This window comes from Bos mutus, chromosome 26 (assembly GCF_027580195.1).
Source record: "Bos mutus isolate GX-2022 chromosome 26, NWIPB_WYAK_1.1, whole genome shotgun sequence".
NCBI classification, from domain to species: Eukaryota; Metazoa; Chordata; class Mammalia; order Artiodactyla; family Bovidae; genus Bos; species Bos mutus.
Window position 1 is genome coordinate 42,988,816 of NC_091642.1, and position 23,561 is coordinate 43,012,376.

At 41.3% G+C, this 23,561-nt stretch overlaps 1 protein-coding gene across 1 annotated transcript in view; it reads left to right on the forward strand.

The window, feature by feature from the left end:
• Positions 1 to 946: 946 nt before the first annotated feature.
• PRKG1 (protein kinase cGMP-dependent 1) overlaps positions 947 to 23,561 on the forward strand; it is a 1,407,171-nt gene continuing 1,384,556 nt past the window's right edge. Inside the window, exon 1 of the mRNA XM_005904632.2 lies at positions 947 to 1,857. Coding sequence (XP_005904694.1) covers positions 1,592 to 1,857 — 266 coding nt within the window. The 5' untranslated portion in view covers positions 947 to 1,591. The remainder of the gene's footprint in view (positions 1,858 to 23,561) is intronic.

The window sequence follows — 23,561 nt, forward strand, 5'->3', positions numbered from 1 at the left end:
TTTTAAAAATCAGATGTGGCTTAAAATGTTTTCAATTTTATATAATTGGACTAGTAGAACTAACAGTAAATAAAGAAATCTTGAGAATAAAATATATTTTAGGGTTGATTTATAAGCAAAAGTATATACCTGTTTTTCCTTTACCAAGGTGTTTCAGACAAGGTAGAAAGATTTTTATAAAAATAAGCATCCAGTGGATCATATGATGATATTTCCTTTTAAGGAAAATTATTATTTCTACAAAAACTCTCTGGTATTTTAATTTGCATCTTTTTTTTTCTTTAAAAAATAGATTTGTGGGTCTTTACCTGAAGAAATGTTCCTCCCACACATCCAAACTCTTTAGCTGTGATTTGTGAACAATACTCCCTGTGATATATATATATATAAAAGTGTAGGAATTAGCAAACACTCTGGGTCCAAATGAGTATAAACATCCCTTTAGCACTGAGTGTGGTGATGGGTGCAGAGGTGAGGGAAATATACAGCTGGCAGAAGCTATTTTTCCCTAAAACTGGAGTTGTTGGGGTGAGCCCGCAATTCAGCACTGGTGGCCCCCACTTCACATCCAGGGTGGTGTGATATAATTTGGGTGCTCAGTATACAAATTTTAATAGTAGCAGATGAAATAGAAACCAAACTCGAAGAAGTTTCCAATGGATGCATGGCCTTTTCCTTTTTGGTAAACATTTGGCTCATTATCATACACGTGTTCATCCAATTTACCCACCAACAATTTCAGTTTACTATTTCCACTAAAAGCTTATGGTGAAAAGACCTGGGACCGCGAGTGCCCTGTTATTCTTATTACTTGGGGTCACAACCATAAGACTTCATACTAAGGAATAAACACACACGTCCCTTGCCATCCAGGGCAGAAGAGAAGTAAAAGGTGAAAACAAGAATTCACGCACGTTATTGTCTAAAGGCAGTTTAATATTTATGAAATATCTCTCTCACACACACACACACACACACTCACACGCACACACCCCACAAAGTCTTTGGGCTCCAGTTACAAGCGCTGCGTCATCTACCAGATCACATGGTAATTGTTGCTATTTCAAGGATCAAGTGGCATAAAGCTCCCCCCTCACCCCACCCCACCCCAGCCCTTTCGTTTGGTACCATATAGCGTGCAAGAGTGATTATTGTGTGATGGGGTGAGACCAGGCTCACTGGTCCAACCCTCCCAACTAGAAACCAGGCTCTCGGTGGGGTGGCGCGCACGCCGTGTTCTCACGAAGTGATTGGGAAAGGGGGACGGGGGAGGGGGTCTCAGGGGAGGAAGGGCAGCTCTAATTGGTTTCTCAATGAAAGATAATCACCTATTCCCCGGAGAGGCTGGGGATTAGCACTCTGCCTCTCCTCTCCAGCGCTTTTAGACTTCTCATCCTCCCCTCGATGCTTTTAGTCCATTCAGCAGAAGTGGATCGAAGAACGCGGCTCCTCGCGCCGCATTAGGGGCAGCACCGCTGCGCTCCAGTACTTAGCGCCCATTCACTCGCTCGGTCCGCTCTCGCCTCGCCCGGCTGTAGTCCCAGCCGCCGTCGCCCGAGAAAAAGTTTCGCGGAGGGGCTCAGGGAAAAACATGAGCGAGCTGGAGGAAGACTTTGCCAAGATTCTCATGCTCAAGGAGGAGAGGATCAAAGAGCTGGAGAAGCGGCTGTCAGAGAAGGAGGAAGAAATCCAGGAGCTGAAGAGGAAACTCCATAAATGCCAGTCAGTGCTGCCCGTGCCCTCGACCCACATCGGCCCCCGGACCACCCGGGCACAGGGCATCTCGGCCGAGCCGCAGACCTACAGGTCCTTCCACGACCTCCGACAGGCATTCCGGAAGTTCACCAAATCCGAAAGGTAGGCGCCGCCGGGGCGCGGGCGCGGCGGGCCGGAGCGGGGCCGCCACTCGGGGCGGACGGGCGGGCCGGGCGGCGGCTCGGGGACTGGGGGCTCCGGGCCGCGGCGGCGGGGGCTGCTCGGTGCCCGGCGCCCCTGGCTCCCCTCAGCGCGCGGAGTGGGGGTGGCCCTGGCGGGCCGGGAATGGGGAGTGTTTATTTTTATTTCTGCCCATCACGTGCTGCGCTGGTCTCCGCCGGGCTGGGAAAGGCTAGCTCCTCGGGGAAACGCGCCCCTGTGGCGTGGGGGTGGGGAGAAGGAGCGTGGAAAGTTTGGTCGCGCCCGCTAACTTGGCCGCTGCGCACCCCGCCGAAGTCGCGCGGTCTTCCCTTCGCGCACCCCTGGGGAGACTACCTCCGGGGACAGGACCCGGCCCATCCCGGGGCCTGGAGAGCTTCCTGGAGGTGACCCCCAGACCCAGGCCACAGGGCATGCTCAGTGCGCCGCTGGAGCCTCCCGGGAGCGGCGACGGGAGGCTGGACAGGGCGACCGCGTTCGGTTTAGGAACTGAACTTGCCCAGAGCCCGAGCCCGGCTGGGAAGGCGCGGAGGGGGTGAGGGGAGGGAGGCGGGACTGGGGTGCGTCTCCACTGCAGGGATCAGCCTCCGAGGGTCACTCTCCAGGCAGCAAGTGATGTCAGCAGGAAATTGTAAAGAAACACCATTTCTTGGATGTTGGTTTGCTCAGTTTGTGTCCCTTCCAGAAGTGTCCACTTCTTGGGCTGCCTAGGGCTTGGAGGTGGCTCGGTGACCTTGCACCTGAAGCAGGTTTGGGGCTACTGGTCAGCCCTGTCCTTGAGTCGATACTACCGCCCCCTCTTGTTTGTCTTCGGAGTCTGTCCCTGGAAAAGTTGGGATGACGAGGGAGGGGAGCTGTTTCTCTGGGCGCCTCCGGGCTCCTTCCTTCCCTCTTCCCGCCACGCTGAGAGCCAAGTCCTGCCAGTTCAAAGTTGTGTGTCGCTCTTTCGTGGTGCGCAGAGGAGGCCCGGCGATTTTGGCCCTAAGTAGGAAGTATTTGCTCTCCGCTCGCTGCCTTCACCGGAGAAGGCTGATCGATTGGCTGCAGCATTAAAGCGCCTCTGGACATTAGGGAGAGGAAGTGCAGACTCCAAAGCCCATTACTGGCTTTTAGTCTCTGGAAGTGCACGGCCGAAAGTGCATCTCGCAGGATATTGAATATTCCATCAGGCGTGCCTTCATGCCCGCCTGCCTCTTACCCCTTCCTTCTTGTTAGATCACTTGGTTGTCTGAGTTTGGGGCCCTCAGGGGACCCCTAAATTAATCCCTCCCCCTAAGCGGACTTTGAGGCTAGTGCTTCTAAAGAGCACGTCTTCTTGTCCGTCCATCCAGGCCACTTGCAGGACTCTCGATGTCCCCCGCTCTTCCCCTGCACTCTTTCCTTGTTTGTTTCAATTGTGTACTGATTCCAGTGTATGTGGGATGGGGGAGGGGATCAATGAAGACTGTGCAGGAGTAGAGAGCTATCAGAAGAGGACCAGGAGCTGGTAGGTTGTGTCAGGCAGAAAGGATTTCACCTTGGTAACTGCAGGCCCACTCGGAACCAACGTCTCAAGGGGCAGTCTTCAGGTTTCCTGAACAATACTACACTTACTAAATGACGCTGTCCACATGGCACCTTTTGGCCCACGCTGCCTTGGAAGTTCCTATCAAATGAAACAATGGCATTCTTCCTTCTCTTCGGCCAAGACTGCAATCAGAGCTAATATTTGGCCTTGCCATTGGTTGGGAAGCTGCTGTGTCTTGCCTCAGCTGAGCTGCGCATTCCTCGGCCGCTGCCCTGCCCCGCGCTCAGCAGCTGGAATCAATCTGCCCACCTCCTTAAGAAGCCACTTCATCAGCGGTCACCCAGCAGCTGTTCGCCTCCTAGGGCTGGCCGGCTGGGGCTCTATCGCATTTTTGAAATTTCAGATCTCTGTGTCTGGACTGCGCCCCTCCAAAAAAAAGTGTAGCCAGCACCGCCTCGCCGCAGCAAAAAGGAAATTTCACCGGGGTCTGGAGAGGTTAGAAGAAACTTCCCTCCCAGGGTCCCCTCTCATTCAGGAGCTAGCTCTCAAAGAGGAACTTTTATTTTCCTTGATAAGAAATCTCCCTAGGAATGAGAGACATTTTTGTGTGTACTTAGAGGAAATGGCTGATCTTTCAAACGTACGCATCATCTTCCTTATTCTATCCCTCCCCCCTACTCCCAGCGCTTTCTGGTTAGGGGTAGGAACATTCATCAAAAGAGTGGATCATGCGCAGTAGAGATTGGTCGAGCGCATATTTGTGTCCGCAGAAACTAGCTGAAGTGCTTTTCTACTTAACTCTGTGCGCGGATTTACCCTGGGACTGAGTGTAAACTTTTTCCCACTCAGCATGTAGTTTTACACTTTCAAATGGAAGCTTGGCGTGTATTTTCAGGAAGCTGACTCATTAGAGTTTAAAGAATTTTGACAGGTAGAACATGGGAATAGTAACCTCTGGAATTAGGTACTTATCCTAGCATTTAAAGAGACAGTACTGACTTACTGGTGAGGCACCTTATTTTGGCCAAGAAAAGAAATCATTAAAAAAGTATTTCTAGAATACAGCATTTAACAGCAAACACAGTGCTTTCAAAATAAAAGTGCATTTGCTAATGTCAAAATAAAAGTGCATTTGCTAATTTTCAGATATTGGGATTTGGGAAATAGACATCCCATCAACTCATGCATTCTGTTAAAAGTTGTGCCATCCTGATGCATTTACTGGGACTGAAAGAGACTGCTTTATCACAAAGCTAATGTTCAATTCCAGTGGCTGTAGGATTTAGTGAGAGCTATTCATGCTATGGGTTTGTTTGAAACTTTGCTAGGACACCACCAGTTTTTATACTAACAAGAAAAGAAATATATTTTGAAAGTATAGGAATTCTGTTTGGTGGGCAGAATGACAAAAGAACTTTTGCCTATCACCACTGTTTCGGAAAATGATTGCAATCTGAAATATTTACATAATCGCTGGTAAAAATATCTTGAGCATTTATTGCAGTGGAAGGAAATGGGAGAATTCAACGACTGTTGTAATCAAGTCAGTCCAATTAGCCAGATTTCCATGTGTCCACAGAGGGTATAATGCACAAACTCCATTAAGAATGATCTAAGTATCTGAGGAATGCTTTAGATGAAAATTATACTAGAGAAAGGGAAGATCTGAGCTCTCGGCATAAGTATCAAGTGTACAGTATGATGATCATGTTTAAAAAGAAAACATCCGACTTATTACAGTCCTCATTTGCAGACCCCTTAGAAATGCCCAGTAGAGATCAAGTGATAATCATTGAAAACTGTAGGCTGTTTTTGATGATGATGATGATATTTTACATTCATATATAACTTTCTACCAAATAACTGAGTCTTTCATATAGTTTTCTGTGAGCTTCAATTCCCTGCATGCATATACTCCACATCAAGAATAACCAGATATCCTGATTCTTCCCTCTGTTTTTTTAATCACAACTAAATTCCTTATTTTGACCACCCAGTTAGCTCAGAGGACTGCATACAATTGTGTTTTTAAATTAGCTTAAGCAAAAGCTGAAATCAATATCACTCTGTTACAGGAATAATGTATTATATTGCAAAGCTATTGAGCTATTCCTGTCACAGATCCCTTGATTCTTGATAATGTAAATTCATCCTTTGGAACTTGTACCTTCTTGCACTGGGACACGGGTGCTTTGGAATGGATGCCCCAGAAAACTCTTTGCCTTTTGCGTCTCTGATTCATTTCAGCTGATTTAACCTTCAGACTAAATCAAGGGATCTGGCCTAATTTTGATATAACTAGCTTCAATGAAATGAGCGGGTACACCCACTGAATTCTGGGCCCACCTTATTAATTGTTCCAGTAAAAATACACAATGCTTTAAAATAGCATAGGTAAGAATATTAAAGATAGCTAATCCTACTGATTTTAACACAGTGCTAAGCTGTTTACTTTCATCAGCTCATTGTTTTTTCCTCAGTGATCCTAAATCATATATGTACTTTTCATGTGAGGAATCTGAGGCTCAAAGAAGTCACTTGCCTAAGATCTCACAGCTAAGAAATGCCAGATGCGTTTCAAACCCCAGTTTAAAAATTTTTAAAGCCCCAGTTCTCAGCTGCTATGCCTTGGAATCAGGATAGTTCCATCTTATTAACTAGTGAATCCTTCTGAATAGGAAAAAAAGAACATGCCCTAAATTAGAATACATTGTTGTTTTGGTGTTTTTTTGTTTGTTTGTTTTGCTTATAGCCAGCACAAAACTGACCTTATGAAAATTGACCAGTGAGCTTAAGCAAATATGCCTTGATAGGCATATCCAGCACATACACCTTGAATGCGCTGAGCTGGCTAGAATTTCCTCAGGTCCTTCTCTTGGAATTGGCATTTCCTAGTCGTTCCTCCTTCACGTCATAGGTGGAACTGATGAGCAGTGCAGGTAAGGAAGGATGTGAAAAGGATCTCTGTGGTTGCCTTTGGATATCATCCACTCTATCCTTTGCCTTTTGCCTTACAGATTCCTCCTGCTAATCCCATCATCCCTACCAATCCTTCCATCCAAAGGAATTTATTACTACCTGACCACATACCAATCTGTTGACCAGTTATCCTTTCTGGATTAACATAATGATGTTTTAACAGGAGCTTCTGGGAGAGGACATTCATCTAGTTTACTCTGATGAGTAGTATTTATGATGAGAGTTGAAAGGGGGAAGAACCGCCGAGAAGACGGCAGGTTGTTTAGGCAGGCTTGATCCTTGTGTCTTGCCAAGAGTAGTTTGAAGAGGACAGGTTCTGTGAACAAGCACTTCACTCGTACTTTCAGTCAGAGCAATACAGAAGGCAGACAGTACCCTGGTTTTAGTCATGAGACTTATATTTTAAGACATATCCACTTTGCTTTGGGGTTGATTTGGGTTCTTGGATGATGTTCATTTTCCAAGGGTATTTGTAATATAGCAAGGGTTCTTGTTCTATCTGGATCATTGATACGTGTATAGTTTGCAAGTTTCAATTTAATTGTGTGTTCGTAGGAGATTTGACCGGAGAAGGCAATGGCAACCCACTCCAGTACTCTTGCCTGGAAAATCCCACGGATGGGAGGCTGCAGTCCATGAGGTCGCTAAGAGTCGGACACGACTGAGCGACTTCACTTTCACTTTTCACTTTCATGCATTGGAGAAGGAAATGGCAACCCACTCCAGTGCTCTTGCCTGGAGAATCCCAGGGACAGAGGAGCCTAGTGGGCGGCCATCTATGGGGTCGTACAGAGTCGGACATGACTGAAGCAACTTAGCAGCAGCAGCAGCAGCAGCAGGAGATTTGACTGACCCTCATGAAAATATTTCTAAAAGACCTGAATAAACAAAAGATGTCATATGTTTTTACTCTTTACTGACTGCTCATTTCCCAGTGCCCTCTCCCCACTCTGTGTAGGAGGTGCTAAGAGTGCATTAAAACCCTTTCTTTTGATAGGATTTTCAGGTGGTTTCAGAGCTGCTCAGAGTAGGAATAATTATTTTCATTTGCCACTGAGAATTTGCTTATCAGAGTTCAGGACCCTATGTTATCTTGACTTCTTGTAGCTCTTGGAAGTTACTGTGAGCTCTGAGATAAACCAGGGGTAGTGTATCCTGTTTCACAATAGTGAAAGCTCAGAAGTTTGGAATTAGTCAAAAGTGAGTACTGACCTGGAGCCTCGCTTTGTTAGAGTCATGTGCTGTTGGATCCCTGAAGAGAAAAGGATGTGTGTGTGTGTATGTTTATGTGTATGATTATATGTGTATGTCCATATATGTATATCTATACACATACACACAAATTGCCAATTTATTCAGTTTATGACTTTACACTTCTTACGGTAAACTCTTCGAGTTTGGCCCAGTCAGTTCCCTGGGGAAAGGATGATTTACTTCTTGGGCTGCTATCGTAAGATAGATGACAGCATCTTGCAGCATGTCAAATGCTTGTGTCTGATATTAGACATGTAGTCCAATGTTGTCTCCCAGAGCAGGGTACTAGAATCAGTCTCTGTTGCTTCTTGTTGATTCCACCTTTTACCCAATGATGATCTTTACCTATTTTTCTTTGTTGTCAGATCTGCCCGTGTTGTGCATCTCTCTTTGGGGTCCCTGGTTCCTCTCTTTTAGCTTGACATCTGGAACTCCTGCCAGATCTATCTGTGTTATTTGCAAAACTCATACAACCACAAATGTAGAACAGAGGTCTTGCTCAGACTAGTATTCTAACCTTTCAAAACCTTTCATGTCTTAAGTTATTTCAGATATTGTACAATTTGATTTTCCTAAAGTTTAAAAAGTAATTCCTCATGTTGAAAATATATGATGCTTTAAAGTATTTCTTAATGAAAACTGGATATTTCCAAAGAATGTGTATCTTTGATATAGGTTTGTTTTTATTATGTAAAAGCTTATAGAACTAATCTCTTTTATTGTCATTATGAACAGCAGACTCATTTTTTAAAACTCCTAAACTTACTCTGCACTGCTCCCGAAACATTGTTGGTAGATTAGAAACTTCAGTGTACATTATGTTGCTTTTAATTTTTTTTAAACATTTCCATACTTTTTTTTTTTTTTAAATGTGGGGTTATAGTAGAAACTCATGCTATCTTAGAAAAAAGTGTAGTTTTACATTCAGTCAATACCAAGTTTATATTGGTTAAAAAGCTGTAAAATACTTTCTGTAATTTGTCCTGTCCAATATGTTGGCTGCACGGTTAACCTTTTTTTAGTGCATGTAGATTTGACATATTCTTGGAAATTAGTCCTAAACAGTTAATATCTTGATCCTTGGAGTTGATCTGGATTGATTTCATTATATGGATGAACGCACTGATGGCACTTTGGTGTGTAAGGGGATAACATGCTGATTTCATCTGAGTGTTTATTTAATAAGTGAATTTGCCTTAATAAGACAAATCCAGTAAGACATCTGCTGTAATTACCCTGTTAGGACTTAGTTTGAATTTTTTTTTTCACTTGTGATAAAGATTATGCAAGTACAGTTCTTAAATTATGCTGTACTGCTCCTCCTTTCTAAATCAGTTTAGAGAGTGCTTCAAAATGTGTTTTCAATCCTCAGAAGTCTTTATTTGAGCCTTCTGACTTCAAATACTGCAAAAATACTGCTGACAAACCTTACAGGGAATCTTAAAAGTACTTGTGTATTTGCCTCTCAAAAATACTTGTAGGCCTATTTGTCCAACTGTGTGATACTGATATTGCCTGGTGAGCAAATCCAAAGCCTTTGAGTAAATGTTAGTATTTTTCTTGATGCCTCCCCTTGCCCTCACGGCATGGGTAATATTAATTTCATGCCTCGCATGGCCATCGAGGAACTTCAACTACATATGCTAAAAATTCTCAAAATAGAAAATTCTTTTATATCTTGGATTGTAAACCCCAGGGTAGAAACCAGGTCTGTTTATAGTAAAAATTCCAACCCTATAAAACCTTCAGCTTACCATGCATTTCTCTTCCCACATGCTAAATTTCAGAGGCAGGATAAAAACAGCACATATCTAGAAGGTATTAAAAACAAACAAACAAAAATTCACCCAGAAACCATTTAGAGGATCAAACCAATTCATATCCAATTCAATCTCCTCTCACAGAGCAAGTTCACTCTAAAATATGCAGGACAACATTCCAGGTCTTATTCCAGCAGGTTGTAGCTGAAGTGTCATGGCACACGGTGGTATGTGTTTGATTAGTTGTGAGGTTAAAATGAGTAAATAGTAGGTTAAAAATCAAACTTCGTGAATTATTTGCTTCTTAGAAAATAAGGTTGAGTGCATTCACAGGCACCTCTCAAGGGATGGTTTTTGACCTGCATTCCAATTGGCTTCCCAGGCTGGGAAGATGAAAAATATATGGCAGGAAATAGCACAGAACCCACAGTCCGTCTTGTCTTTTCACAAGAGTGTGGTGCACGTGGGAACATCATTCATCTCGTGAGTCACTGCAGAAGCAGTGTTTGAGAACTTGGGATCTGAACTGTGGGTCTAAAACATCAACATCTGGTTGCCGCAACACTTAAAGCTGCTTTTTTATAAACAACTCTCGTTAGGTTTACTGCACTCTATTCAGCATGTACACATCAGAACCCATTTCCCAAAGGGTGATGTTCATATACTGATGGCACTGGGGCTGCTTCTAGGTGGCACACAAGTTAGTTTGTTTTATATTAGTAAAGAATTTTGATGTACTGAGGGAAAAGATGTAGCAATCATATTAAACCTATGCCATGTGGCTTCTGTTGCTTAGAAAGCTTCGTTTTAAAGGTTCATAGATTTTAAAGGAAAATGTGGAAAAATATAGATTGTAAATAACATAGATATGAATAACACAAAAGAGGGAAAGTTTATTTTAAAGTCATTTTCAACAAGGAATGAAACAGATTGCTTTCATGCTCACCCCGTCTATGTTGTGGAAAATTTTGTCTAATTGAGTTCTCACTGGACCTGTCTTTGGGTGACTCCTTGGATGGCTTTCAGTTTCTCCATAGGAATTGGAGTGAGGACATAGGTTTGCATGGAAATAGTGGGTTTTATAAGATATATTCTTGCTCTAATGGTAAATCAGCCTGGTTAAGAATTACTCACTTCACTATATCGGCAGAGAAGTGTCTGATTTACCCCAGGTTTATGAATTCCTTTGCCATGCCACAGACACAGGTGAACAGGACAGCTGGGAATTATAAAGGGATAGGGGTGCCTGGCCTCCAATCTCCGTCCAGCTTACAGTCCATGGGCAGCTCTGTCTTCCCAGAGTGTCCCCAGGGCTCCTCCTTGGGTCCTATAAGTCAATGTCTGTGGCTCTGAAGGGCAGTAGTGTGGCATCCTGCAGCCAGAAATTCAAGACTTTTTCTTTCTCTGTAAAAATATAATTTGGAAAAAGTTTGGAAGGGAAAGTCTTTCATAAAATACACATGTATTTTCCTGTAGTCTGTGTTTCCTTGACTTGTAAGAAACTAGATGAATCTAAAAGATAAATATTTTTAAAGGTATTATTATTTAAAAAATAGTTTTGCAGAAAAATGAGAAAGTATAAGGAGAAAGGCGGGAATATATTACAAGTAGGAGGTTATTGTTCTTCAGTAGCAAAGTCGTGTCTGACTTTTTGGAACTCCATGGACTCCAGCATGCCAGGCTTCCCTGTCCTTCACTATCTCCCAGAGTTTGTTCAAACTCACGTCCATTGAATTGGTGATGCCATCCAACCATCTCATCCTCTGTCGTCCCTTTATCCTTCTGCCCTCCATCTTTTGCAGCATCAGGATCTTTTCTAATGAGTCGGCTCTTCACATCAAGTAGCCAAAGTATTGGAGCTTGAGCTTTAGTAGCAGTCTTTCCAATGAATATTTAGGGTTGATTTCCTTTGGGATTGACTGGTTTGATCTCTTTGCAGTCCAAGGGAGTCTTGGGAGTCTTCTCCAGCACCGCAGTTCAAAAGCATCAACTCTTCAGCAGTCAGCCTTCCTTTTATGCAAACAGGAGGAGAGTTAACAACAATCAATTCTCATTTCAGAATACAGTGCAGGTTGTCTGCCTACCACTTAAAAAAGGAACTCATTAAGGTTTGGATATAGGTCCTGTCCGAAAGGTAGGGGGAAAGGGAGGTGGAGTGAGGAGAAGCAAAGAAGGGAGGAAAAGAGAGCCAACAAGAAGATTCCAAAAATGACCACAAGATGGCAGCAGGAGTATAATATTTAGCAATTGTACAACTAGTAGTTTGAGATGGCCTTTAGTTGAGTTTTAAAATACATTCTCAAACACACAACTTTCTTTTTTCATTGAAGTAAAATTGATTCACTATAAAATTATATTAGTTTTAGGTGTACAGCATAGTGATTCATTGTTTTTAGAGACTGTACTGCATTTAAAATGATTATAAAGTATTGGCTGCATTTGCCGTACATTCTTGTAGCTTTTATACGTAGAGTAGTTTGTGTCTCTTAACCTCCTACCGCTTTCTTGCCTCTCTCCCTTCACTCTCGCCGTTGGTGTCCCCTAGTTTGATGTCTGTATCCATGCTTTTGTTTCTGTTTTGTTATATTTGTTTATATTTTAGCTTCCACATATAAATGAGGAATTCAAGTGTGAAGGTGAAGTCGCTCAGTCGTGTCCGACTCTTTGCGAGCCCTTGGACTGTAGCCTACCAGGCTTCTCCGTCCATGGGATTCTCCAGGCAAGAATTCTGCAGTGGGTTACCATTTCCTTCTCCAGGGGATCTTCCCGTCCCAGGGATTGAACCTGGGTCTCCCACATTGGAGGCAGACGCTTTAACTTCTGAGCCACCAGGGAAGCCCAAAAAAGAGCCCGGCCGCTAGGTTAAGGCACCGTGAGAATTCAAGTGTTTGGAAAGTGCAGCATTGAATACATGTATTATCATAGTTTTCCAATAAATAGTGATTTTGAGGAATGTGTTTAAAAAGCCGAAGTGTGGTGTTTAAACCAAAAGAGAAAACCAAGAGTGTGCTTTCCACCGAGAACTCTTTGAACATTGGTATCTGTCTGAGGGAAGTTCCTGAAGCACCTGTGAGGAAACTCTGGACTCACATTTGGCTGAGAAAAGAAAACTGAGAGAAAGAATGTAAAACTAAAAACGGCAAAAAATATATATGTGTGAGGAGATAGAATAAAGGGAACGTCTTACTACTCAGTCCTCTCACCCCAATAAAGAACTAAATACAATTATTATAAGAAAAAGATCAGCTATTAGAAGAAACTTCAATACCTACTAATTGGTTATTTGCTGCCTTTGATAACTCTACACTTCTAGAACATAATTATATAAATCCTAACATGGCCTGCTGCAGTCTGAGGTCCTTTTTAGAAATACATTTTAAAACTCTAGTTAATATTATTCATATACATTATATATTTTCAAGAGTAAAGCCAAGTCTGTTATGGGGTGTCCAAAATATACCATGCCTTTCAACAATTTTAGAGTGAAAAGAAATGAATGTGGTCTGACCTACCATAAAGGGATAGATTGTGGGTCGTACCTAATGGACTGTAGGGTTTTTGAATCAATACTCCCTTGGAAAGTGCCATTCAGCCTTCCTGGAAAAGGCCATTACATTCAGTCGTGACCCCTCTCATGTAAAAGCCCCCAGGGGACTGGAAGTGAAGTGGTTTTGGTGATGACAACATTTGTGATTTAACACTGAGGAGAAATGCACTTATTCTGGTCTGTCCCTGTAACTGAGGGTTGATGCCAAAATGAAGTTGTACTGTGGATGAAAAAGAATTCACATGTAATCATGTGGCCTCTTTCATGCGCTTCTCTGCTCATATATTGTGTTAGATTGTACTTGGATAAACAAGCAAGAGGGGAAAGAGAAAATTCAACACTTTACATTTTGATACCCTATTTGACAACATGTTGCCTTTGTTAAAGGTGTTTTGAAACTCTGCGATATGTTTATTTGAAGCCGCCAGTATAGAAAAGTGCTCCTAAGGGCAGTCATTTCTATTTTTCCTAAGTTAGGAAAAATTAATGTCATAGGGTCTATGACTGCGAGAAAGGATCAAGGAAAGATCAAACATATATGATCCTTTCTTTTGTCTGCAGAGCTAAAAAAAAGAGAAAACCCAGTCACTATTAGAGAGACAAGAGTGAAGCAAGAGATAAGTGGCAAAGCCTTTTGTTTTCTCTGACCTTTCTGGTTTGTTATCAAGGGAAGACAAATTCCTCAAGTGTGGAGGCAGGGTCTGAAGCATCCTGCCTTGAAATTCCCCATTTATCTAGTCTCTCCAGGGCATTATGGAGGATGTCTTCACAGAATGAGACAGGCCTCAGACTCACTGGGCTTCCTGATATTAGGGCGATTTTTAAAAGTTTCTTTTGTGAGGTTCTGCAGCTGTATTGCCATGTTAAAATGTGGAGACACTTTTTGATATTTCAAATTTGCTGATTTTAAGCTTTTCTTGGACCATGACTATGCTCCCAGTTGTTTTAATGGCTGACGGTAATGCCCGCTGGTTGTCAGACAATAAAAAGATGTACAAAGCTTGATCTTCTCTTCCCAGTTTTCCCCACCTGCCTGCCAGCAGGCAGCCAGTGTTAGCTTTTCTGTATTTTTATGGACACTTTTTATAGAGAGCCTCTGTGTTCATTTGGAGTTTGGGTTTATTCTTTGCTTTTCTAACTGAAGGAGACTCATCCCATAACACTCCTCAGCAACCTGTTTTCTTTCCTCAACTATAGCTCCTTCCTTTCTAGAGTAGTTCGTATCAGTCTAACAGCCACATAGTATTCCGTTGTATCCATGTATTAGGCTTATTAATATTGATAGTTACTTGTTTTATTTTATGTAAGCATAAGCCACACTGCAGCTAACAGTCTTGTGTGCATTTCCTCATGTGTCTTTGATTTATATATGGGATAACTTCCAAAGATGACAGTGGCAGCTCAAAAAAGTTGCTAATTTTCCGTGTGACTATTTTAGTTTGTGACTATGCATAAACTTTCTATATCAGATAAATGATCTCTAACCTTTTCTATTAAAAAATAAAAAGCATGTGAATGGCATTGACAAAATCAATTTTCCATATTAAAAACAAACATTTTTAAAAACAGCCAAACATAAAACTATTGCAGAAACATGTGGAAAGTTCTTATTTCTTTTTTATACTCGAGTTACAGTCATGAGAACACTCTTTTTTGAGGCAATGTTTATGTACCCTTTTACTTTTCAGATTTATAAAGTCCATACTGCACATTTGGCTTGATTTTTTTAAGTTGAATAAAACTTTTGAATTCCTACAATGTGATTTTTTAAAGTAAGGATACAATTGTTTGTATATACTGCTCTTAAATAACTGAAGTCCATCTTTAAGAATCACTGTGGTTTGTTTTTCTTTCTTCAAAATACATTTTTGATACTTTAAAGATTCTAAGGAGCTTGTTTCCACTTGGGAAAATAATGAATTCCAAATCTCTCAGCTACATTTTTTTAAAGGCTAGTGGGAATATTTGGACATATATGGTATTGTAACTAGTCAGTGGAGCTTTCTTTTTATAGGATGGCAACCTCTGGGAGAGTTTACTTTGCTTTTTTTGATCACTGTTATGATATTGAACTAGATTTACTGAAAGGTAACTTTGCAAACATTTATTTGGATTAGAATTCAGTCATATCACATAGATTCAATCCTGAGGTTGAAGCCAAAAAATGGAACTGATTTTGGAGTGTAAGAAGAGTAATCTCAGAGATTTTAGTCCAGTCTTAGAGAGAAATGACCTGAAACTATCATGATGATAGGGCTTTGGAGGCATAGACCTGAGGTTGACCTCCGACTCTTCCTATACCTATGGCTATGTGATTGTAAACAAATTGCTTTACCTCTCTGAGCTTTTGTTTCTACTTGTATGAAATCAGGATGATGCTACTTCCTTCCCTAAGGCTTTGTATACGAGGGATACTCTCTGTGTACACAGTCTAACAAAAGAATGTGAGTGTACAGTGTTAAGTAAGAGTGCTAGCAAATGTGTAACAATTAAAGGTTTGACAAATTCTACAGATTTTTTTTTTACAACATTAGTTCTGGTATTAACACATTATAGAACCTAATGCCTAGAAAGGATTTTAGGAGATATCCTTGTTCATCCCCTTTCCTGAACAAAACTTAAAGGATACACAATTAAGCAAGAATCTAGAAGTTCAGAAATAATGTGATTGGCCAATGACATGAAGCTTGTTATTGACAAAACTGAATTTAGGTCCTTCTGTCTCTTATTTGCCATTCCGGCTCTCCTTAAATCCATCTTAAACATCAGAAGTGACGAGTGAAATGAGGAAACCTAGAAATTTGTAAATTGGAACCATGGGACAAGTGGAAATGAGATGGTTAAATGCTGTCTCTGTGTTTTATATATGTATAAAAAAGTAAACTGTCCACATAAGATAAAACAGAGCTAAGGACTCAAGATGTGCTATTATCCAATTTAGCACCCCAAACAACTCTGGGACACTGTTGGTTCACGTTTCTTAGAAGAGCTGTTTCTTAAAGATCCTGGATTTAAATGCAACACTACCATTAACTACCCAGAAAGGATGATGATAAGACAGGAATGCTCAGGGAACCGGCTATGTCAGGCTTAGAAAAAGACACTGGACACTGGGATGGGGAGCACATGTACGCCCGTGGCGGATTCATGTTGATGTGTGGCAAAACCAAAACAATGTTGTAAAGTAATTAGCCTCCAATTAAAATAAATACATTTAAATAAAATAAAAAAAAAGAAAGAAAAAGACACTGGAAGCACCGAAGAGTTTTGGAGTGGAGATTCTTCACAACAGGAGCCTCTCCCTGGTGAGGGGTTATTGATTGACAGGTGTCATGTTCCATCAGACTGAAGCCCTGTTTCCCAGGAGCTTCTCTGTTCCTTCTTTCATTGTCTAGTGTCCAGTCCTTGTAACTGATGAGGGCACATCTTTTCATGTCTAGTGGAGCTATAGGTCTAGAGATTTGGGTGGAGGCTCTTTGTAGATGTTCTAACAGCCTGAAGAACGTTCCTTGTCCGTCCCTCTCTCCCCAAGTTGACATTGAACTTACATATTTGTGTATTGTCAGTTCCTGTTTGCAATTTAGAGGCTGATTTGACTGTATTAGAGCTTTTCAATTTGGACAAATACCAGTCCAGATTTTATTTCGCCCAAGGCAATTTCATCGATCAGTCTATCAGCTCAGATAGGGGTGGACATATGTCATAACCAGAGCCAGGTTCTCTCCTTGCCAGCCTGACAGTGTCATGAAAATAAAACCTCAGCTTCTGTAATTGTTAAAAACCTGGTGAGGTTGTTGAGAGGTGTAAGTGAGGTGGCTTATGCAATAGTTTTAGCTCACTGCCCTGTGTAGTCATTCAATAAACTTTAGCTCTCATTGTTATTTACTGATTCTGACTTCATTCACAAAACATATCATGCCTTCCAACACTGTGCCAGGATATCCATATATACTCCTCCCTTATTTCTTACCCCATGCTTGGTTCTAATTCTGCTCATTAGCTCTGACCCTATTTTTGGAGCCATTTCCTGAATCACAGATGGCACTCCGACAGAGGCCATATTTAGGACTGATTTTCCTGTCTGCTTTTCACTCGCAGCGTACTGTTCGTGTTCTTTGTACACATTCGACACCCCTCCCCCACTAGCCCACCATGTTGGAACTTCACCATTCTGTACCATTAATTTAGATTTAGCTGTATTGAGGCCCCCTCTTCAGCTATCTGCTCTCGAAGTTCAGTAAACCCAGGGCTTCTCAGTTGCATTTGAATCACCTGGGGAATCTTATTAACTGCAGTTTCTGATTCAACAGTTCTGGGAAGGGGCCTTTGTAATTAGCTGTCACATAATGCTGATGCTACTGGCCTTCAGAGCCTTAAATAGCAAGGGGTTAATCAGTGATTTTTCTCTGATTCCTTCCTCCTTTCATCTTTCTTTCTTTTTTTTTTTTTGCTATTCAAGTTTTCTATACAAATAAAGTACAATCAGGTGCACTAGAGCAAGTTAATGCGTTAATAATACGTTTCACATGGATTACATTATAAAATTAACTCATTATCTAGGAAAGCCTAGAAGAAGCATTCTAGTATTCTTTCCTGTTCTAGACCATTGGCAGGCACAGCTGTATGGTATAAAGACTGGGCACAGAGGCTGTGGAATCAAATAGGCTTCAGTTTAAGGCCACTGATATCTTTGTCATGTTGTTTAACCTCTTGGAACTTCTGTTTCTCATCCCTAAAATAGGGATAAGAAGGCCCACCCAAAACTGATGCTATGCCAAAGACCTGTTGGAAGCATGCTGTAAAGAACAGCTAATGTTTCTGCAGTTTTAATACTAGAGTTCTAGAGACTCAGGTCAATTTGTTCCCAAGTGAAAAATGTGATCCAGGAAGAATTTTAGTTCAGATACATTGTTAACATAAGAAATATTAGTTCAGCAGTGGTGAGAGCTTACTCTGTACAAGGCACTTTATTTACATGAACTCATTTGCCCTTTTCAGGGCTTCCCTGGTGGCTCAGACGCTAAAGAATCTGCCTGCAACACAGAAGACCCAGTGTTCGATCCCAGGGTTGGAAAGATCCCCTTGAGAAGGAAATGGCAACCCACACCATTATTCTTTCCTGGAGAACCCCATGGACAGAGGAGCCTGGCAGACTGCAGTCCATGGGGTTGCACAGAGTCGGACACGACTGAATGACTAACACTGCTACACTACTATTTGCCTTTTTCAGTAATCCCATGTTTTCTCATGGTGCTGCCAGACAGGACCGATTCCATATGCTCTCCATAGATGAGGAGACTTGGTCCAAATATCAATGAGGTGACTTAGTCAGAGGCTCTCTGACCCAGGACACTGTTTGACTCTGACACTGTGTTAGATGATAATCGCAGCAGAGGCACAAGGATTACCACAAGGAAAGTGAAGACTCTTAGATCATTCCAGGGCCCAGGGGTCCCTAAACTCTAGTCCATATAAACATCTCAAGGAAACTGTTTGTTACAACAAAGATCCCTAGGCGCCATCCACAAAGATTCAGACTTAATAGATTTGGGAAATTTGGAACCAGGACATTTGCCAGGTGGGCCTGCAGAAACATCTCCAGAGGTGTATTCTGTAGGTAGGGGGGTCATGTGAATTCAATTCCCTGGGCTGCTGTAACAGATTACCACAAACTGGATATCTTGAAACAACACAAATATACTTTCTCAGAGTTCTGGAAACTGGAAGTTTGAATTCGGGGTGTCAGCAGGACCACGGTCTCCCTGAAACTGCTAGGGTACAACCCTTCCTTGCCTCTTCCGAGCTTCTGGTGGTTTTCCGAACTCTTTGGTGTTTCTGGCTTGTAGGTGCATGGCTCCAAATCTCTGCCTTTGTTCACATGACTATCTTCCCTGTGGGTGTGCCAGTCACTGAATTTAGGACCCACCCTCATCCGGGACGACCTCATCCTGGTTACATCCGCAAAGACCCTGTTTCCAAATAAGGTCACTTTCATAGGGTCCCGTGTGTGCGTGCGTGCTAAGTCGCTTCAGTCATGTCTGACTCTTTGTGACCCCATGGACTGCAGCCCATCAGGTTCCCCTGTCCGTGGAATTCTCCAGGCAGGAATACTGAAGTGGGTTGCCATGCCCTCTTCCAGGGGATCTTCCCAACCCAGGCATCCAACCTGAATCTCTTGTATCTCCTCCATTGGCAGATGGGTTCTTTACCACTAGCACCACTTGGGAAACCCCAAAGGTTCCCAATGGACATGAATATGGGGGGTTGGTATTCAACTCATACACCATGCCATCTGTTTTTTATCTTCCTTCCAGCCCAAGGTACAAAGCTGTGACTTCAGAAATCCACTAAGGCCTATGGCAAATGAGATAAGGGGTGAAGGACATAGCTAGGTAATGATGCATGGTTTTATAGAGGCTTTTTCACTTGTCATTTCTAGCTGTCCTCCCCTCTTCCCACCCCTTTTCTTATTTATCAAAGTATAGGATGTTGACTGACAGTTCTTTGGTTGAGATGAAAGTATTCATCTCTTGTGGTTCCACGAAATGTCACAGATCATTGGCCGTTTATGGTTCTCTTGTTTTCGAGGTGTGACTTTTATAAAGATTTACAGGAGACTGAAATTGGGCTTAAAACTGGAGACAACTAGTGATTTTCATTTCTGTAGACTGTAGTTTTCTTACCTGTAATTTTAGAGGGAAAGAAACTTTTACGCTGTAATTTCAACAGTTTACTTCCCTATAATTTTGGTAAATTGTTTCCTTAGGGTTACAAAGAACAAGTGGAATAAACCTCAGATAGATGTATTACGATAAAGGCAATTTTTCTTTGGCAGATTTATCTAGTCAATGTCAGCATACAAACTCATTTCCAAAAATCTCTGAATGTTTCAACCAATTAGAATTATATGTTTTAAAACAGCAGGGTTATATTTAGGTATAGACTCTTTATTAGGTTTGTTCTCTCACTTCTTCCCCAAGCTAACATGTACACACACATACTTTGTAACCTAACTAGAGGGTTTTTGTTAATATAGCCTATAATACAAATTGTATTCCTACCACTCAGAATTTAAACTTTAAATTTTACAGTTAAGAAGTATTCAAAAGACAGTATGAATTTGTCATATTGGTAATTTGGTTTTATATAAAATTATGTAATACAGGAAATCAACTTATCATTTGAAAATACAATTTAAAAATGTATGTTAATATAGGTGTATTTCTATTTGAATATATTTAATTCTCAAACACTTTTTATCCAAGATGCTTCACAGAAGCTAGGTTTCTGGGAATGGTTTTGGGCTTCTTGATGATATAGAATATTTATGGGCATCCCTGGTGGCTCAGACAGTAAAGAATCCACCTGCAATGCTGAAGACCTGGGTTTGATCCCTGGGTTGGGAGGATCCCCTGGAGGAGGGCATGGCAACCCAGTCCAGTATTCTGTTCTTGCCTGGAGAATCCTCATGGACAGAGGAGCTCGGCAGCTGCAGTCCATCGGGTCACAAAGAATCGAACACTACTGAGCAATTGCTCAGTATGGACTCATTAAGACTCTATAGAAATAAAAAAAAAGTCTATAGAACACTTGTGCTATCCAGATACATGTGTCCATTCTTCTAGAGATTGTATATTTCTTTGTTTTGCTTTCCTCCTGTCCATCTGCCATCTGATTTTTTTTTTTTTTTAGAAGGTTTTCCTTCTCACTGTTGGAAGAGATCTTAGGGATAATTCAAATAGCCATTCATTTTATACAAGCTTTACTGGAAATATTCTCCCAGTAGTGGGAGGAGGAGTCAGCAAAGGATGGCTTCCTTGGGATGGGTAATTGGTCCCCATTTTGTGGAAATTTCCCAGGGCCATCTTTGGTACGTGGTTGTAATTTAGGTAGTTAGTTGTATAAAGGTAACTTGAAAGGTAGATGGGAATTCCATGTTGAAAGTACAGTAAAATGAATTCCACTACTCGATATTAGTCATTGGGACTCTGTAGTAAGCATCTTTATGAATTGTCTGGGTGAAAATATCAATAATATCTTGGTGTACTATATGAGTTAGTAATTATATTGGAAATAGTATCAAGATCCCAAAAGGCTATGATGGGCAAGAGAAATGGTTTATAATTGTAATACACCCAATGCCCTCCTGCTCATATCAAATATTTCCTAATACTCCCTGGGTATCCTGAAATGAAATTCAAAAGTAATATAATCTATCCACACACATAATTATGTGTGTGTATATACATAGTATCCTCATGAAAATATTTTTAAAAAGACAAAGGAATATAATGTAATATAATCAAATAATTTGTGGCTGAATAAGTAAGTTCTTAGATTTCCAAGTTGTAGATGACCACACAACAGGACTACATAGTAATCTGAACTAATGGTATGAAGTGCTTGCATTTTTTCCTAAAATCATATAACATCATATAAAATCATATAACAACTGAAAACATATAATTGGTTCTGGTCACTGGTCAATGGCATTTCTGTCAAGTGACCCAGTTTTCCAAAACGTTAAGCATTGTCTGTAAAGTTTCTTATAAAATAAAGTATCTGTTCCTCTTAATTTCCATGGTAATAAGTAATTTGTAGTCCTGGCAAACAAAATATAATTTAAGGCCAGGCAAAAATAATTCTTTCATTTACATGTAGTAAAACAGAGTTAAGGTAGAGGCTTGGGTAATTGTATATAAATTTTTTCCTCTGCATGAATTAAGAATGAAATTTAGAGCTGTTTGGATTGTAGAATAATTCTTCAATATGCAGTTTTCTATAGACTGCTGGACACGGTGATAACCATGGTAACACAGAAGCACCCCAACAATTTCCATAGTTCCCACAAGGGGGCAGTACTGCCCCCACTGAGAATCTGTGCTCAGTTTCTTCGGAACTCTCCACTTTTGGTGGGGGCAGTTCTTTGTCTTCTGGTGGGGGACATAAGGCGTGCGAGATGGAGCTGTCCTGGGCACTGTACGGTGTTTAGCAGTATCTGAGCTTCTTGCAGATGCTAATAGTGCCCTATCCACACTATTGGTTAGGACAACTAAAAATATTTCCAGACACTGCCTGTTTTCTTCTGGAGGGCATTTTCACCCACGATTCAAAACACTGAACTGAACAAAAATATGTTTTAATGGGGAATTGGGGGAAAAAACTTTGCCCTGGAAGGAACCATGGAACAAATTTCACAATTAGAATTGACCTCATGGAAACATTTGTGAAAGATCTAGGGACTGCCTGTAATTTATATTATGAATCAACCAGGAGATGTGATTCATGTACATCATACTGTTAATTTTTTGCTAACTTTAAAACATTTATTTTTATGACATTTTATTCAGTAAAGGACTTGTGATCACTTAAAATGTGCTATTTATACCTTAATCAGAACTGCTTATTCCCAAGAGGGGCATTTTGCTCCATCCTGGGTACTTTAACAGTTACTTTTGTTTTGTATTTCATGAATTCCACATGGTTTCAGTTGGTAGAATAAAGACGAATGATTTCATGTGACGGGGGCAGTTTCTTGCCCAGAGTGTGGAGAATCTTTTCTAACAGAGTTTCCTGATGGTTCCAGATTGAACTGCTTTGGGGGTACAGCCAGGAGAGATTTGTTGACAACTGACTTTGATAAAGGAGAATCATTTTTAGGTTGAAAATTATTCTGAATGATATATGTGTATTTATTCTGTACTATGGATATAAGTTTGAGCGAGCTCCAGGAGATGATGAAGGACAGGGAAGCCTGGCATGCTGCAGTCCATGGGTTCGCAAAGAGTCGGACATGACCAAGCAACTGGACAACAACTTGTTATATATTATATTACTACTGTAAATTATGAAAAACATGGAAAGTAAAAGTGTTAGTCTCTCAGTCATGTCTGATGTTTTGTGACCCCGTTGACTGTAGCCCACCAGGCTTCTCTGTCCATGGTATTCTCCAGGCGAGAAGCCTGGAGTAGGTAGCCATTCCCTTCTCCAGAGGGTCTTCCTGACCCAGAGATTGAACCCTGGCCTCCTGCATTGCAGGCAGATTCTTTACCATATGAGCCACCACGAAAGCTCCATCATATAGTATATGTATATTTATTATATATTATATAATGAATATTACATATTTTATATATTATTATATTTATATTATAAACGTGTATTTATTCTAAACTTGTATCCTCTCTACAGGAACCTTACTAGGTAGTCATTACCTCTGTAATGAATGCTATCACTACGAGTGACCCACCTCCCTTCCATGACTATCTATTTCTAGCCATCCATGTGTGTACAGTCCGAGAGTGGCTGAGAAGCTACCGCCAATGTTCAGAATGAAAACGTGCATTTTAAAACATATTGAAAGACCATGCATTCATTTATTTATTCATTCAGCAAGCAGTTACTTATTGAGTGCACACTTTGTGCCAGTTGTTATTCTAGGCATGGAGGAGGGTACAGTGGTCTTGGTCATGTGTAACTGCCCGTCTAGTAACAAACGTATGTGCATGCCAAGTCACGTCAATTGTGTCTGACTCTGTGCAACCCTGTGGATGACTGTAGCCTGCCAGGCTCCTCTGTCCATGGGATTCTCCAGGCAAGA